This window comes from Lissotriton vulgaris, chromosome 3_1 (genome assembly GCF_964263255.1).
Source record: "Lissotriton vulgaris chromosome 3_1, aLisVul1.2, whole genome shotgun sequence".
In the NCBI taxonomy this organism is placed as follows: Eukaryota; Metazoa; Chordata; class Amphibia; order Caudata; family Salamandridae; genus Lissotriton; species Lissotriton vulgaris.
The window spans coordinates 1,052,434,961-1,052,451,016 of record NC_141689.1 but is presented as its reverse complement, the minus strand read 5'-3'; the positions used below and the strand labels follow the sequence as shown (position 1 = coordinate 1,052,451,016).

Here is a 16,056-nt window from a genome sequence, read left to right as displayed (position 1 = left end):
ATACCCTCCGGTCCCTGGGCAGCAAGCGACGCCGGAGGAGATCGAGCATTTCCTCATGGCCATGAGGTCCCTCACTCCTCCGGCGGGCTCTGCGGCGCCTCCGGGCCGAGCGGACCCGTCTGGGGGCCCTAGCGGGTCGGGTGCTTCGGCCCCACTGGATCCGCTTCTGGATCCGGATCGTCGCCGGTAGACCTGACTACCTCACCAGCGCCGGTCCCTCTGGTGTCACCTCCGGCGCCGTCCTCGGGCGGTGCTGTCCTTGATACCTCCCTCGACCCGGTTCCGGCACCGGAGCGGCGCCGCTGGGCGCCGCTCTCGACGCCGCTTGGGGAGTTTTACTTCAATGAACCGGCCCCATCATTTGACAACCCTGATTATCAGGGGATGAGTGATGAGGAGTATTGGGAGGGGTCTGAAGACCCTCTGACACGTGAGTCAGTCCCAGGAGGACTGGACAGGTCTTGGGGATGCCAGTGGTCTGGACACTTCTCCAGACACTGGTTTTGTCTCACCTCCTACCGTGGCTACAGAGGAGGGGGCAACCTTCAGTGTGGTGTTGACGCGGGCGGCCAAGGCCTTGGCCCTTGAGCTCCCCGTCGCGGCCGTGAGGACTAACCTCCTCACTGAGGTCCTTAAACCGCAGTCAAGCTCGGATGAGCCTCTGCTGCTGTTTAATGAGGCCTTAACTGGCGTTCTTTTGGGCACTTGGTCCAGGCCTGCTACAGGTCAACCTGTCAATAGGAACGTGGCCAGACGCCACCGCCCGGCCGACCCTGCTTTCCTGTCCACCCACCCCACCCCGAGAGCCTGGTCATCCAGGCCTCAAACTCCCAGACCGCATTCCCGTCGGCTCCGCCTGATCAGGAATCCAAGAGGTATGAGAATTATGGAAAGAAAATATTCTACTCCCTTAGTTTGGGACTGCGGTCTTTCAACACCGCATGCCTCTTGGGCCGCTACACCCACTCCCTGTGGGACACGGTTGCGGACGTGTTGCCACAATGCCCGGCGGAGGTCAAGGGTAAACTCGCTAAAGCCCTTGCGGAGGGTCGAGATGCGGCACGTTTTTCCATCCGGTGTGGGCTGGATACCACCGACTCACTGGGCAGAGCGATGGCAACGACGATGGCGATTCGTCGCCATGCCTGGTTGAGGTCCGCCAACTTTTCAGCGGATGTACGGAATACCCTCATGGACATGCCGTTTGATGGCCGTCGCCTCTTTGGCGACAAGGCAGACCATGCGCTTGAGCGCTTTAAGGACTCCAGGGCTACGGCCAAGTCCGTGGGCCTCTCGGCCCCGCACCAGTAAACGGGTGCTTTCGCTCCTTTCGTGGCCAAGGAAGGGGCGCCATCCAACACAGTGGCGGCCGTGGAAACCGCTGTGGAGGCGGTCGGGGACAACGGCAAGGCCAGTTCACACCTTCCCCCGCAGCATCCACCTCAAAACCTTCCTAGCCTGTGCACTGTCACATCGGACAGATGGGTGTTGCAAATCTTCCTAAGGGGCTTCTCCCTCCCCTTCAAGACGACCCCTTCAGCCATGCCACCGCAATACCACTGCGTCTCTGGGGATCATTTGTGGCTTCTGCAGGAGGAAGTTACGGCCCTCTTGGCCAAGGGGGCCATCGAGCGCGTTCCTGGGCCAGAAGTAGGGTGTGGTTGCTACTCCCTCTACTTTCTGGTACCCAAGAAGGGCAAAGGGGGCCTACGCCCTATCTTGGACCTACGGAACGTCAACGGCTTCCTCCGGAAGGAGAAGTTCAAAATGCTGACACTGGCTCAGGTCTTAGCTGCCCTGGACCCAGGAGACTGGATGGTAGCGTTGGACTTGCAGAGCGCTTATTTCCCCGTCCTGCCGGCCCACCGGCGCTACCTGCGGTTCACGGTAGGCCACGAGCACTTTCAGTTTACCGTGCTCCCCTTTGGCCTTACCAGCGCCCCACGGGTGTTCACGAAAGTGATGGCGGTCGTCGCAGCTCATCTTCGCAGGTTAGGGGTTTCAGTCTTCCCCTACCTCGACGACTGGTTGTTGAAGGCGGGCTCGCCCCAGACAGTCGTCAGCCACCTCCAGACGACGGCGGATTTCCTGTACCTACTGGGTTCTCCATCAATGTGCCAAAATCACACCTGTGTCCCTCTCAAAAGCTCCTCTTCATCGGCGCAGTTTCGGATTCATCCCCCCGAGCAGCGGGTTCGGGATATTCAGGCTCTGATTCCGATCTTTCAGCCTTTATCCCGAGTCTCGGTCAGGTTGACGCTGCGGCTTCTGGGGCTGATGGCTTCCTGCATCCTTCTGGTGCATCACGCCCGTTGGCGGATGCGGGCTCTGCAGTGGGACCTGAAGTTTCAGTGGGCCCTGCATCAGGGCAACCTGTTCGGCCATGTCCTGATCTCGGGGGGCACTGCAAGACAGTTGCAGTGGTGGCTCACGGACCGCGATTGGGTCAGCGGCAGATCCCTCTCCCTTCCCCAACCGGAGCACGTAGTTGTGACGGATGCGTCCCTCCAGAGCTGGGGAGGCCACATGGGAGAGGCGGAGATCAGAGGCCTCTGGTCTTCGGCGGAGTCCCGGCTCCATATCAACCTGTTGGAGCTGCGGGCAATTTGTCTTGCACTGAAGGCATTCCTCCCCTCTGTCCAGGGGAGTGTAGTGCAGGTGTTTACAGACAACACAACCGCCATGTGGTACTGCAACAAACAAGTCGGGGCCTCTGGCTGTGGCTGGGACATCAGGGCGTGACCCTGGTGGTTTAACACCTGGCAGGTTCTCTGAACGCCAGGGCGGACAAACTCAGCCGCCGGTGCATGATGGATCACGAATGGCAGCTGTACTCTGACGGTGGCGCAAGGTCTCTTTCTGCAGTGGGGAGAGCCTTGGTTAGATTTATTCGCCACAGAATAGAACGCGCAATGTCATCAGTTCTGCGTGTTGGAATTTCCAAGGCGGCACTCGCTCTGAGACGCTTTTCGTCGCGAGTAGAGTTGCGGTCTGTTGTACGCCTTTCCGTCTATACCACTTCTGCCCAGAGTGCTGAAGTAGATCAAACTCGACCGGGCCCAAGTCATCCTTGTGACTCCGGACTGGGCACGAAGGTACTGGTATCCCGAGCTACTCAGCATGTCAGTCGATCCCCCGGTTCGTCTGCCCCTTCAGGAGGACCTTCTGTCGCAGCAGCAGGGGACGGTCCACCACCCGAACCTGTCCAGTCTCCACCTCCATGCTTGGAGATTGACCGGCGACGGTTGAGGCCATTTGATTTGCCTCCTGAAGTCTGTAACATCATTTTGGCAGCCAGGCGTCACTCCACAAAGTCGGTATACGTCTGCAGGTGGAACAGATTTGTGGCATGGTGCACAGCAAAGGCGGTGGAACCTCTCTCTGCCCCTCTTTATGAGGTTCTTCTCTTCCTTCTTTCTCTTGCCCAGCAGGGCTCTGCTCTGGGCACTATCAAGGGCTACCTTTCTGCCCTTTCAGCCTTTCTTAGGCTGCCTGATCAACCATCTTTGTTCAAGTCCCTTATTGTAACTTGTTTTCTGAAAGGCATCACACACACGTTTCCACCTGTTCCCTTCGTGATGCCTCAGTGGGACTTGAACCTGGTTCTCACTTATCTGATGTGCGCTCCCTTTGAGCCACTTCACAACTGTCCTATCCGCCTTCTTACTCTGAAGACTGCTTTCCTGGTTGCCATCACCTCTGCCAGGAGAGTGAGTGAGCTCCAGGCTCTTTCATCCAAGCCTCCTTTCCTTTCTGTCCATCCGGACAAGGTTGTGTTGCGGACTAGGCCCTCTTTCCTGCCCAAGGTTGTCTCGTCCTTCGACATCGGGCAGTCTATCACCTTGCCCGCCTTCTTTCTGGCTCCGCATCCCTCAAAGGAGGAAGAGCGGCTCCACCGTCTGGACTCAAAACGTGCGCTCTCATTCTATCTGGATCGCACACGCCAGTTCCGGGTGGATGACCAACTCTTTGTTGGTTACGTGGGCGCTAAGAAGGGACTGGCGGTACACAAGCGGACCATCTCTCGGTGGGTTGTCTTGTGTATCAAGGCTTGTTACTCCTTGGCAAAGAAGGAGCCTCCTGTTGGGCTGAGGGCCCATTCCACTCTGGCCACGACGGCTACCACTGCCCTGGGCTGGGGTGTCCCCTTGCAGGACATCTGTCAGGCCGCTACGTGGGCATCGCTGCACACGTTTGCGATACACTACTGTCTGGACAGATAAGTCCGGAGGGATGGCTTCTTTGGCCGTTCCGTCCTCCGGGACTTTCTGGTGTGATTATTGGTTCGCAGACCCACCACCGGGGTTGGTATTGCTGGGGTATCTATTCTAAGTTAACCCCTTTACTGCTAAGGCATTATTCTTCTGCTCATATAATTTCCATTGAAATCAATGGAAAGTCCATGACGAGTTACCCTTGTCATTAGCGGCGAAGAGGTTAATGAATCTAATACTAACCTGTTTCTTTCAGATGAACAAGTTACTTACCTTCGGTAACGATATATCTGTAAGAAACAGTACTTAGTATTAGATTCCTTACCGCCCCGCCCATCCTCCCCGTTCTGCGAACCGATATCTAGGGTTAAGGTCATCCCCTTTTAGGGACCTAGTTTCAATGGCACCAGTGTTGGTTTTTAACATGTCTCTGCGTTTCTGGCGCGGAAAAGCTGTGTCTAAGTACTGACGTCAGCACGCGGAGGCGGCGTCTAAGTACTCCGACGACGTCATCATGGCGCCGACGACGGACGTGGAGCCCAGATGACTCCTACCAACGCGCAAGGGTACTGCTATGCAAAAATTTCCTGGATTCCAGTCTGACGCCTGGGGATATTCAAAGGTAAGGAATCTAAAACTAACTACTGTTTCTTACAGATATATCGTTACTGAAGGTAAGTAACTTGTTCATCTCCTGCAGTGTGTAGACAAGGTCCAGAATTAAAATCCCCCCACCCGCTCCCCCCGAGATTAAGCAAAGGTCTTCATTAATTTTTTGCTGAATGTTATCCAAATCTTTCTGTAAGTGCTTTAAGATTTGTTCAGTGTCCACAGCAGGTATATTATTATAAAAATGTATTAATACTGTGCAGTGAGAATTATCTATGCACAATTTAAGCACCTGACAATAAATGTTAGACTCCACGAAATCAATCTTACATGCATTCAGCCTATAGGAGATGTAGGTGCATAATCCACACTTTTTCCTTCCCTGACTGGAGGGAACTGCCGGTGTGAAGAATGGTTTGTACCCATTTATGTGTTGTACATTATCAATCAATGGTTTCTTGAATACATATGATGTCGAACTGATGAACAAATTCCAACCATGCAAGGTTAGTCAGTTTGGCCTGAAGACCTGCCTCATTCCCAGAAAGAATTTCCATTTGGTTTGTCCTAGGAACACCCTGGAGTGCATGATCATTATGGGAAGGGTTAACAATGGGCCCATTTGAATGTTGACAAGAACTGATAAATGGACGTGCATTAGGCATGTTAATAATTTGTTGTGATGTTCTGTTCTTTATATTGGGGTCGACGGAGCTGTCTCCCACCTCAATGTCGGCTTGTTGGGGCATGTTTATATTTTGTTGGAATATTCTGTTCTCAATATTAGGGTCAACGGAAAGGTCTCCCGCCTCAATGTCAACTTGATGAACATCAGCCAAAGACACAGTACGCGATAAAATTAGACCAGATAAATATTTTCTGAGTATTTGGGTTTGGACAACATGATTACTTCTGTTTGCAAGTCAATCAATATCCTCCAGAGAAGAAAGCATATCAAATCTGTTAGACAAAGGTAAACTGAAGTGTGAGTGATTTGTAGAGTGAGAGTAACTCTGCTGCATACTATTGGGAGTATAATTTATAGGAGGGTAAAACTAACCCAGGGGCAGTACGTTTATTCCCTGATTAATCACCTGTTTAGATCCTAGTCTGCGCAATGTCTCTTGTACTAAACGTGGCATTCTAAACGTAAGAACAACACAGTCTCCGGGTAACGTTTTTTCTCTTTTCCCCATCCATCCCACTCTTCTTACCATTTTGAATTCCCTGAAGAAGGCATCTGTTAGGCCAGATTTAGAACAAAGTCAACAGAGAGCCTTATTTCTTAGTAACTCCCAGGATTCGATTGACTTTGAAGTGAGATGTGGAACATTCATTAATATTATTGTATGTGGAGTGGCCTCTGGCGGCAGGTTTAAGAGCACCTCCTCCCCATTTTCTCTCTCCCTCGGGGTTACACGGGGGTTAGGCGGAATCGAAAGACCTCTAGGCCCTATTTGCACTTGCGCTTTTTTATGATTAGTATTAGGATCACTCTTAGGACCAATACATTCCCCAGAAACCGATAGCAAATTATCAACATGAGAAGTCTGGAGTCCCCTGCCATCACTCAATGCACTTATCGGACAATTCTGCAGACTATTAGTGGAACATGCAACCTGTATTTTGCTCAACAGAACCTCCATAACAGGTGTCATAGTCAATAATTTCTCTAAAGGAACCAGGGCTGACTTTTAATAATTTGTAAAGTTGTCAGATCCCCGGACTTCCAAGGCCTTGGGGGCTTTTGAATTCTCTAAGGTAAGGAGAGACTCACTATGTCCAGACAGATTGGTCAATACATTGTCCAGGTGCTCAAGACAACCATACAAAAAAACAACATTTTTGTCTATTAGATTTTTGATCCTTTCAAGGGTTGAATCCAAAGCAGTCAGACCAGCAGCAAGGATAGCAGTTTTATTCTCCCAGCCAGAGGGCGACGCTGAGGGGGTGCGTCCATAGTCTGGGTGCCGATGGAACAAGTCGCGACCATGTCGTTGCACTGAGGTGCTTTTTGTTGTTTAGGCTTCTGGGCACCCACACCCTTCTTGCGTTCCTTGGATGCCTTTACCTTTGTGCCCACCGAGGGGAGATTGGAAGTCTGAGTCCTTGTAGCTATACTAAGCCAGCTAGAAGTATTCATGTGTGGTACTATTGAGTCTTCAGATTCGGGGACCGGAGTATTCAGAGTAACCAGAACCGCCCCGTGAATGGTGGGAAGTGAACAGCTTTGATGTTGAAATTCAAGCCAGCGAAGGGGATTAAGGCTATTATGCCCGCACCGGTGACCAAGTTCCTGATGTATACATATGTGTGGGTGCAGATGGTCTGGGATACAATCCCCTAGATCCCAAAATTAGAAAACAAAAAATCCTTTTTGTTTTACACATTAATTGCACAAGATGACCCTGCACACCCCAACAATTAGTTAATACAGTATAAATGCTTAATATGCATATGTTCACAAAAGATCCAATTGTTCTCCCAAGAATATCCAAAGTCAAATTTCTTCTTTAAGCAATCCTTTTATTCACAATTGAAGATTTAAACCAATAGCCACCGCGTTTCGTCCGAGACCGGACTTCTTCAGGGCTTAATTTAAATATATCTGTATGGCACAGCTTCAGATTGGTCTTCACACTTGTGTTTCAAAAATAGTTTTCAATAAAAAAGGAGATTATATGTTAGAGATGTGCCAAAGGTCCAAATTTTCAATGAGAGTAAAGAAATGAAGTAAGTGCCGTACGTTGGAAACCGGCGTCTCGTAGTTCGTGCGGTCGTCCAGACGACCGCACAAACTACGAGACGCCGGTATCCTACGTACTTGAAACACAAGTGTGAAGACTAATCTGAAGCTGTTCTTTAAGCTTGCAAAAGTGTCAGTATCTATCTCCGCGTCATCGGCGCCCTTTCTTTTAGGGTCTAGGGCGGGAGTGGAGGGCTATCCTGGAGGTAGGGTGTTCTTAGCCCCAGATAGGTATTCCCTCGCATCGAGGGGCTGAAGGCACTGGGCCTGAAGTTGATTTATCCTCTTCTCCAGGGGCTCGACCACTTCTGAAACCACTTTGAGGATGGAGGTATCCACCTCCTCCTCACAATAGTCCTCAAAGTCTTCCATAACCCAAAACAGTTGGAGACTGAGAGGATCAAGGGGTTAATTGTAGGGGAAACCCTGTAGAAGCTGGGACCACTACTCCCCTATTGGTTTTGATGGCATTTACTTGCCTGGGCTGGTCCCTTGTAATTGAAATATGTTTTACCCGGTTCGCGGGAGTTCGGGCTCCAGGCAGGGGCTCTCTACTCAAATGGCCCAATCGTCTGTTGAATGCTTATATAGGTAATGGAGCGTGTGGAGTGGTGTGGCTCACTGGTTAGAGGCGGCAGACCCGTAAGCAGAGGACGGCCCGGGACCAGGGTTCGGTTCCCGACGTGGCAGGGTCGTGGACCAGGGTCAGCGGGCTCGATAATTCTCACCTCGGTGCCTACTCCAGTCAGGGACCACACTCTGCAACTCTGGGCATTAGCTTGCCTCCTCTTCACAACGGCCCCCCCAGACCGGCCGAGATGCTTGGTCGCACCTTAGAGATACCCATTAGGGACCATCTCTCAGGGTGAGCCAGGACGGGTTCCCCAGCAGTCGAAGCGCGGAGATACTCCTCCGGGAGTCGATTCTAGCGCTATATAAACCCGCAATTAAATTTAATTAAATTAATGTTAAAAGGCAAGAAAAACCTTCCCACGTGTAAATACAGACACGTGTGGCCATGGGAGCCTCTCCACAACTGACAGGGCGGAAAACGAGACTCGCCAGCTCTGCGGCCGGTAGACATGCGACAAGCGTGTGAAATGAAATGCGCGGTCCCCTAGCTGCGGGAGGACCGCCAGCGCAGAGAGTCGTAATTGAATAGCAAATATCGCCTTGCGCGCCTACTATTAACGGCACAAAAACACAACAAACGTAGGCAAAAGAAACACAGAACAGAACACTTAATTGTTCCTCACACAAGCAAACATGAGATGGAGGCAAAACACTTAACTCGGTGCTGCTGGAGCAGCGAAGAAAGAGGAGGATAGAGCGTCCTCAGAGGAAGTTATGCGGCTCCCTGCCTCAGGATTGGACAATGGTATTGGACCTTTTCTCAGTTTCTATTTCCCTGTGAAGCATGGGAAATGTAGTTTATTGGTATTGTGTTTGAAAACGCTGCTCGAGTAATAAATAGAGAAAGTTGCAGCCTAATCTGAAGCCTCCGGTCCTGCCATAGAATCTGTATTGAGCCCAACATCAAAGTGGAAAGCAAATAGCAGTGTAAATGTGATTGTGCAATGCCGACTTTCTTTTAGACACGGACTAAATATACAATGTAAACTTCAAAGATGTGGTTAATGTGCTATTTAAATAATAGTACTTAGAATAACTTTGATTTCGTCTTTTTTCTTTGCTTTTAGGAACCCGAGCAGCTTGCATGTACTGAATTGGAACTCGTAATAGCTTCCCAGAAATCCGAAATAAAGATTCTTCAAGATAAACTAAATTCAGCAAATCTCCAGCTAATAGAACAAAGTAGTTGCTCTGAAGATGCCCTTAACACTACCATAACAAGAGCTGGGGCGAAAAATAAGGTAAGACGTGTAACTACTTTTTAAAACTTTGTAAACATTTTCTAAAAATGTGGCTTCTAAGAGAAAACATATTCCGTGTGTCTCAGGAGTATCCGTTGAGTGTAAGTTTAGTTTTATTAATCACACTTGACTTAATGCAACTTGAACTATGTTGCAGCATTTCATTAAGTTAGAACATTTTGCGCAGCTAAAAAAATAAAATAACTCCATCCGTTCATTGAGGGGGCTTAACATTTGATCTTGAGGACTAGTACTGGTGCACTATTCTCTTTTTTTTATGCTCAACAAGGTTTCCTCCTTCCTGCTTTTTAATCCCTGAACCCTCATTTGTGCCTCAAAGCTTCTGATTTTAATTAATGGGATTCATGTATGTCCCAATATTCGAAAGAAGATACACAGCTTTAAATATCGGCCTTACATTGTTTATACGCCTTGCATACTACAACTTTTTGCATGCTCCCCTTGTGTTGGGAGCAGCCTAAACTAAATTGTATCATCTGTAACTTGATAAAAAAAAGTTTTTTTATTCACTTTTGCACTATCATGACTTGCTGCTATTGATCTGCTGTTGCTATTTTATCTGATCTCTTTTTAACATTTGTAAATATTTATTAACGGTGGGTTGGCCTATAAGTTTATTACGGTAAATTACTGTATAACAACCTCCGTATTTTTTTTCTTCTTCTTTTTTAACCCCTTGTATGCTGGTGACGAACCCCAGCCGTCACGCTCCGCGTTGCTCGTGTGCTGATGACGGCTGGGGTTCGTCACGGCCCCGCCCTGTTCGTTTCTTTACCGCACAGCGGCGGAAACGGGCCAGCAGCGAAGGGGTTGAAAGATATTTTTAAACATTACCCGGATTGTTCAATAGGGAACTGCACAATGCAATGTGGGAACTTTGTATCCACTTAAAGCTGATCATTGATGTTAGTTTTGCTCTTACAATATGTATTGCTGTTGGCGCTTCTTTTAAGGATGTTATTTTATATCCAAATAAAGATTATTATTATTATTAAGATCCATGCCAGTTGCTTGTGCCATTTCAGTCCTCTGCAACCCATGTACACTTGTAGTTTATGATTCTAATACTGGCAGGGCCATGAAGAGGTAAATACGTTGGTGGCTGGCATCTTTGGAGTTCATGTTCTCTGGAAGCTGTAGCATTTTTGTAGCAAAGGCACAGACTGCAAATGCCTTTTTTTGGCTCCTTGTGATTTGTACCTTTAGAACAATCTTTCCTGACTATGGAAGGGCTGACCTCAGTAGGGCACTGATGTACTGGTGTCCTCTTATGTCAGGGATCTTCCATTTGGACTGCATTCACACACTGTAGTGTCTCCAAAGGTGCAGTTATGGCCTAACACCGAATGCTCTCTCTAGACCATCTTTTCCCAAACTGTGGGTCGGAATCCACTGGTGGCAGCGAGCCGAGTTTTTGGTGCAGTTCCAAAGTCCTGGTCTCTATGTAACATTTTAAATGATTAGCTGTGTTTGTACACCAGTGCAAAGATGCACAACAATGTCATGTCCATAAGCCTAGTTTTAAAACAAACTCAAGTATTCAAAGCAAAACTCCAGGAGAAACTTCCAGTAATAGTTGCTGCTGTTGTCTTGCTTTACAAAGCACTTTCACCTGAGAATGTTATCACTGAAAGTAGTCATACCCAACCATGCCCCTTCTCTTTGTGTTTGAGAAATATGGATGTGACCTAATGGCCAGAGCAGTCGACTTGGAGATCCAGGTTAAAGTCCCGGCATTGGCTCAACATCCTTTGATTCTGGGCAAATCACATACATACCATACTTGTAATAAAATTAACCTGACCTTTATGTCATGTAATCAAGTACTCGTTTAAAGCTCTCCAATGACCTTGTGCATGCTATATAAAATGGAAAAAAAACAGTAGAATACTTTATCAATTAGCAAGTGCTACTAGCTAGTTATAGTTAGGACCACACTTCCAAAGTATATTGTTTTTTTGGGGGGTTTGCTAATAACTTTGGCGCCGTTTGATGAATCTTCATGAAACTGTCCCAGCTCAGCTCGTTTTAAGGCACAGTGGAGCTGCACTCATGACGAGCTGAGCTTGTCAAGGCCGTTGGAACTTTCGCACGCGGGGATAATTTCCCGCTGTGCTGAACGTTCCAAAAATGGGTGTGGCTGTGACGAGCTGAGCTCGTCATGAGTGCAGCTACACTGTGCCTCATGACGAGCTGAGCTCGTCACAAGCACAGTGGCGCCGCGCGCGTGAAGGACTGGGCTATTCTAAGGCCCAGCGGTGCCAGGGGACAACACCTAAAACCTTCGTGGGTTACCTGTTCCGGCGTACAAATCACAGAGACACGGGACACTTCCTTCGGCGTCAAAGATCGAGGTTTATTTACTGCAGGGAACACAGAAGTCGCAAGAAGTACAGCATGTGTAGGTTCTAGGAGACTGCTTCAAATTGCAACAGTGGATCGCTCCTTTTATACATATTTCAGTCATAGCACAACATGGCGAACAAAAGGTTACAACTCAGTTCCCACAGTAAACTTCAAAAGGGTTGCTTTCATGTATTCAGGGTCCCGGAACATAATTACAGTAGCATCGCCGGTTCCCAACTGTAAAAAGTACGTTATCCCACCATTAAGTACATTCCATTCCGGCTGTAAACGAGTTTAAGGAAAAGACAGAAACAGGTGCAAGGTAGACAAAGATAGACAACAGATTGAAAAGAGTGTTGGGGGTGATATCGGAAACACGATTGCGGGATCAAAGGATTCGTGCCTAATGAATGCACGGCTGAAACAATAGACCGGCACGGCAAGATGAGCCTCGAGCGGGGCCATCTGCCTTTGCAGTGTCATCCCCCTCATCATAAAGACACCCTCAAAGGAACACGTGTCTTCCGCAAGAGCTTGGGAATCCCAGGGTCACGAAGCGGACAGTGTCCGTTCGCTGGCTACTTGAGGGCAAGAGACAAAATGGATGCCGTATCTAAAATTGAACCCGTGGGTTCAGATGAAGAAATCCACGAATAAGACGAACGGTTCGAGCCAGTGTAGCGAAAACGCGTACACCCACTAAACTCGTCATTTGCGGTTCATAGATACCATACTCGTCCATATTCGAACGAGTCGAAAACACCACTATAATTGTCACGGAACCTCAGACGCTCCTTTTGCCCTCATGTAGGCAAGCACTAGTCGATATCAGAATCGATCTCGATATTCATCAGACCATTCAGATGTTGCTGTAACATCATTCTATCCATCAATGCTTCCTTGGTAACAGATGGCCGTCTTATACACGTCGTAGCACAGAGGCCACATAAGGCAGGACCACACTGCACACAAAGACAACACGTGAACAGAAATGCTACAACAACCCCAATGATCATCAGAATCTTCCAACCCCACGTCGACATCAGGCCCCAAAACCATCCTAGTAGCGTCCAATCACCTACGTCCACGTGCATGGACTCGGAGATCTTATGCAGCTTCGAGATGGCTTGATAGACAGTTGGAGCGTTATCAGGGATGAAAATGCAGCAACTCGAATGGATCACTTTACATACACCACCTCTATCTGCAAGAACAACGTCTAAAATCATACGGTTTTGCAACGTCATAAGCCTATCCGCCTGAAGCTCTGCTGTCAGATTACCAAGAGCACTTGCAGTTATATTAGCAGTCGATTCGACCACACGAGTCAACTGTCTCAGGTTCCTACTATTGATCATAGGTCCCCAAAACGGCAGGAAACCCTTAAAGAAGTCTCCTGCTTCTTGACTGGGAGTGTCCTCTTCGCTAATAACGCCTCTCACAACTCTAGTCTTGTGATAGACCGAGGCAACTGTGAAGGTCGGAGGCAACAGATTCGCAATATAACAGGTGCCCGAGAAATCACGGGGCAACCATGTATATGTGCGGTCGTAACATACAAAGTATGTACCCTTGGCAGTCACAAGAACAGGGGAAGAGAGCGTTGGTAAAACATACGTTTCAGTACAAGCACTCCTCCCAAGCTGGGCTCGCGGACTTCGGCCAAGGCCTTTCAAGCAGAAATTACCGAGATGGGGTACGATCCAGATCGGAGACGAGCTTTTAAGCTGTCTCTCACCCACTGACATGCTATACTCAGCCTCACTCAGATCCTTGTCCTCTGGGATAAGCGATGCACCAAAAATATCTCTATCTAAGTCAGCAATCGCTCTTGCCAAAGGCTTGTGGTACGGGCCGGGACCATGGTCTGCAGTGCGTGGCTCTCGATGGGGGTAGGAATCTAGTGCGCTACGAAACATAGTTTGGAATGCTCGAGCTGACCCCTGGGAGCTGTAAGTAAGAACCAGATACGGAATATCCCTATCCATGGTATGTGGCATTAACCCACACACCCAACAGTTAGTAGTGTTCATCACCAACTGATGTTGATGAAGAAGCTGGACAAAGGAGTTATTCATGAATTCCGCACGTCTAACCTGTTCGTGTTGGGGCAGAGGATGGAAGGAATGTGGAGAAACAGTGGGAATAGATTTCGGTTCAGAAGAAGGAGTAGGTAAAGCAGAAGGCAATAACGATTGTATTCCGAAATACACTCCACCCACCAATAACATGGAAACAGTCAGAAACAGCAGGAATACCTGAAACAGAAAGCATTTTGTTCGTACAACCCTATGCAATGTCGATCTTTGAGCTAGCATCCTCTCCACTTCCGACAACTTAGAGAATTCCATCCTCTAAAAACCGTCCGCAACGTTCTTGACGCACTTCGTTCTGAGTTGCGATTATCAATTCCCAGGAGTTCCCAGGAATCGACAAAAGTACCGACCTAGTGTCAGGAACCTGCTAAACAGAAGGAAGTACCCGCACTGCCCTACGGTCAACCCGGATGTAAGGTTTTCTTTAATCAAACATTCAATTTTAATGCAAATCTCCTAGCTGTGGAAAAAAACATACGTGGAAAAGAACTCAAGAATTAATAGAGGATGCAATTGTTCATAATGTTCAAAGCAACAGAAAGGGGGTAATACGAATTCAAAAAGGGGGGAAAAAAAAAGGTTCTCGTTTATTAGTCTTTGTTATGAGAACGAAGAAAATATCTGCTTCTTCCAGGACGAGTCTGTTCTTCAAACAATTGTTCAGGTTGTGAAACAGCATCCTGTCGATCAGATGACAGTTCAAACCTCGAGTTCTCCAATGCTGAAGGTTCAACAAATGTATCTGACTGCAATGAAATGTCTCCTACAGGTTGAGCATCACTGAACGGCACAAATTTCGTTGGGGTCTCCGTTTCCGTTGCAGCAATCCCAGTCCTCACCCAAGAATCTGCTGGCAGAGGGATAGGAACTTTTTTGGTGTAGGTGGCATGCACCCAATTCTTCCTGCCCTCCAAACGAACTGCAGTCCTTGTGGCTAGGAGGACTTGGAACGGACCCACAAATCTCGGCTCCAAATTGCGCTTCCTGCCGAAGTTGCGGGTGACTACCCAGTCACCCGGTTGGAGCCGATGTCCAGGACCCTCAGTCTGTGCCGGTAGAGCTTCAAAGACCTGTTGATGAATTAACCTCAGTTTAGCAGTCAGATCATGAAGATAATCAATTAACATTGGGTACTCAAGACTATCAAAGGCCTTAGGCCTCGGGACTCCCCAAATGTTCGCAGGACGGCCGGACACAATCTCATATGGGCTAAGCCCTACTCGAGAGTGTACAGTCGTCCTGGTCGACAAGAGAGCCAGAGGCAAGGCATCAGGCCATGACAGACCAGTCGTAGCTTGAATCTTAGCAAGTTTCAGTTTGAGTACCATTGTACCCTTCAACTAAACCCGCCGACTGTGGATGATTGGCACTATGGAATTTTTGTCGAATTCCAAGGCTCTTACACACACTCTGCATCACACTCCCCACAAACTCACTTCCGTTATCTGACCATACAATCCGTGGCATTCCATACCGAGGAAAGTATTCCTTCAGTAGGACTTTCGCTGTGGACAGGGCAGTATTATCTTTGAGAGGATAGGCCTCGATCCATCTGGAGAACGCGCAAACCACAACTAAAACGTACTTCAGGTTATTACATCTCTCCATATGGATGAAGTCCAGTTGGATAACCTCAAAGGGACATGTAGGAGGAGCAAAATGGCCAGGTGGAGTGGGGGTGCCCTTGCCGGGATTGTACATCATACATACCATGCAATTCTTAACCACTCTCTCAGCACACTTAGCGATACCATCATTCTTCCATACAGGGGACAGCAACTTGCATATACCTTTCGCGCTAATATGTGACAAGCCGTGAGCCATAGTCACAACGGCTAGCACATATGCATCCGGTAACATCCACCTCTGACATTCTGACAAATCAATCCAACATCCATGCGCATCTAACTTTCCCGTGCTTTCTTTCCACTAAGTCTTTTCAGTTTCAGTGGCCTCATTCTGAATCGCTTTCACGCTCTCAACAGTGTCCTCACACATACCAGTCTCTGCCGGCCACCTTACTGAACTCGTAACATACATTCGGGTTTTCAAGGTTCTTAGCTTTCTCTTTAGCAATCTCATCCGCAAACGCGTTACCACGACCATCATCCGTAACCTTTCGGTGCGCGCTGCATTTAATAATTGCCACC

At 48.5% G+C, this 16,056-nt stretch overlaps 1 protein-coding gene across 1 annotated transcript in view; it reads left to right on the top strand.

Annotated features, from left to right (window-relative positions):
• The window catches only part of CNTLN (centlein), a 1,560,264-nt gene that overhangs the window by 616,488 nt on the left and 927,720 nt on the right, over window positions 1–16,056 (top strand). The window contains exon 10 of the mRNA XM_086961469.1: window positions 9,270–9,443. Within this exon, the coding sequence (XP_086817595.1) occupies window positions 9,270–9,443 (174 nt within the window). The remainder of the gene's footprint in view (window positions 1–9,269; window positions 9,444–16,056) is intronic.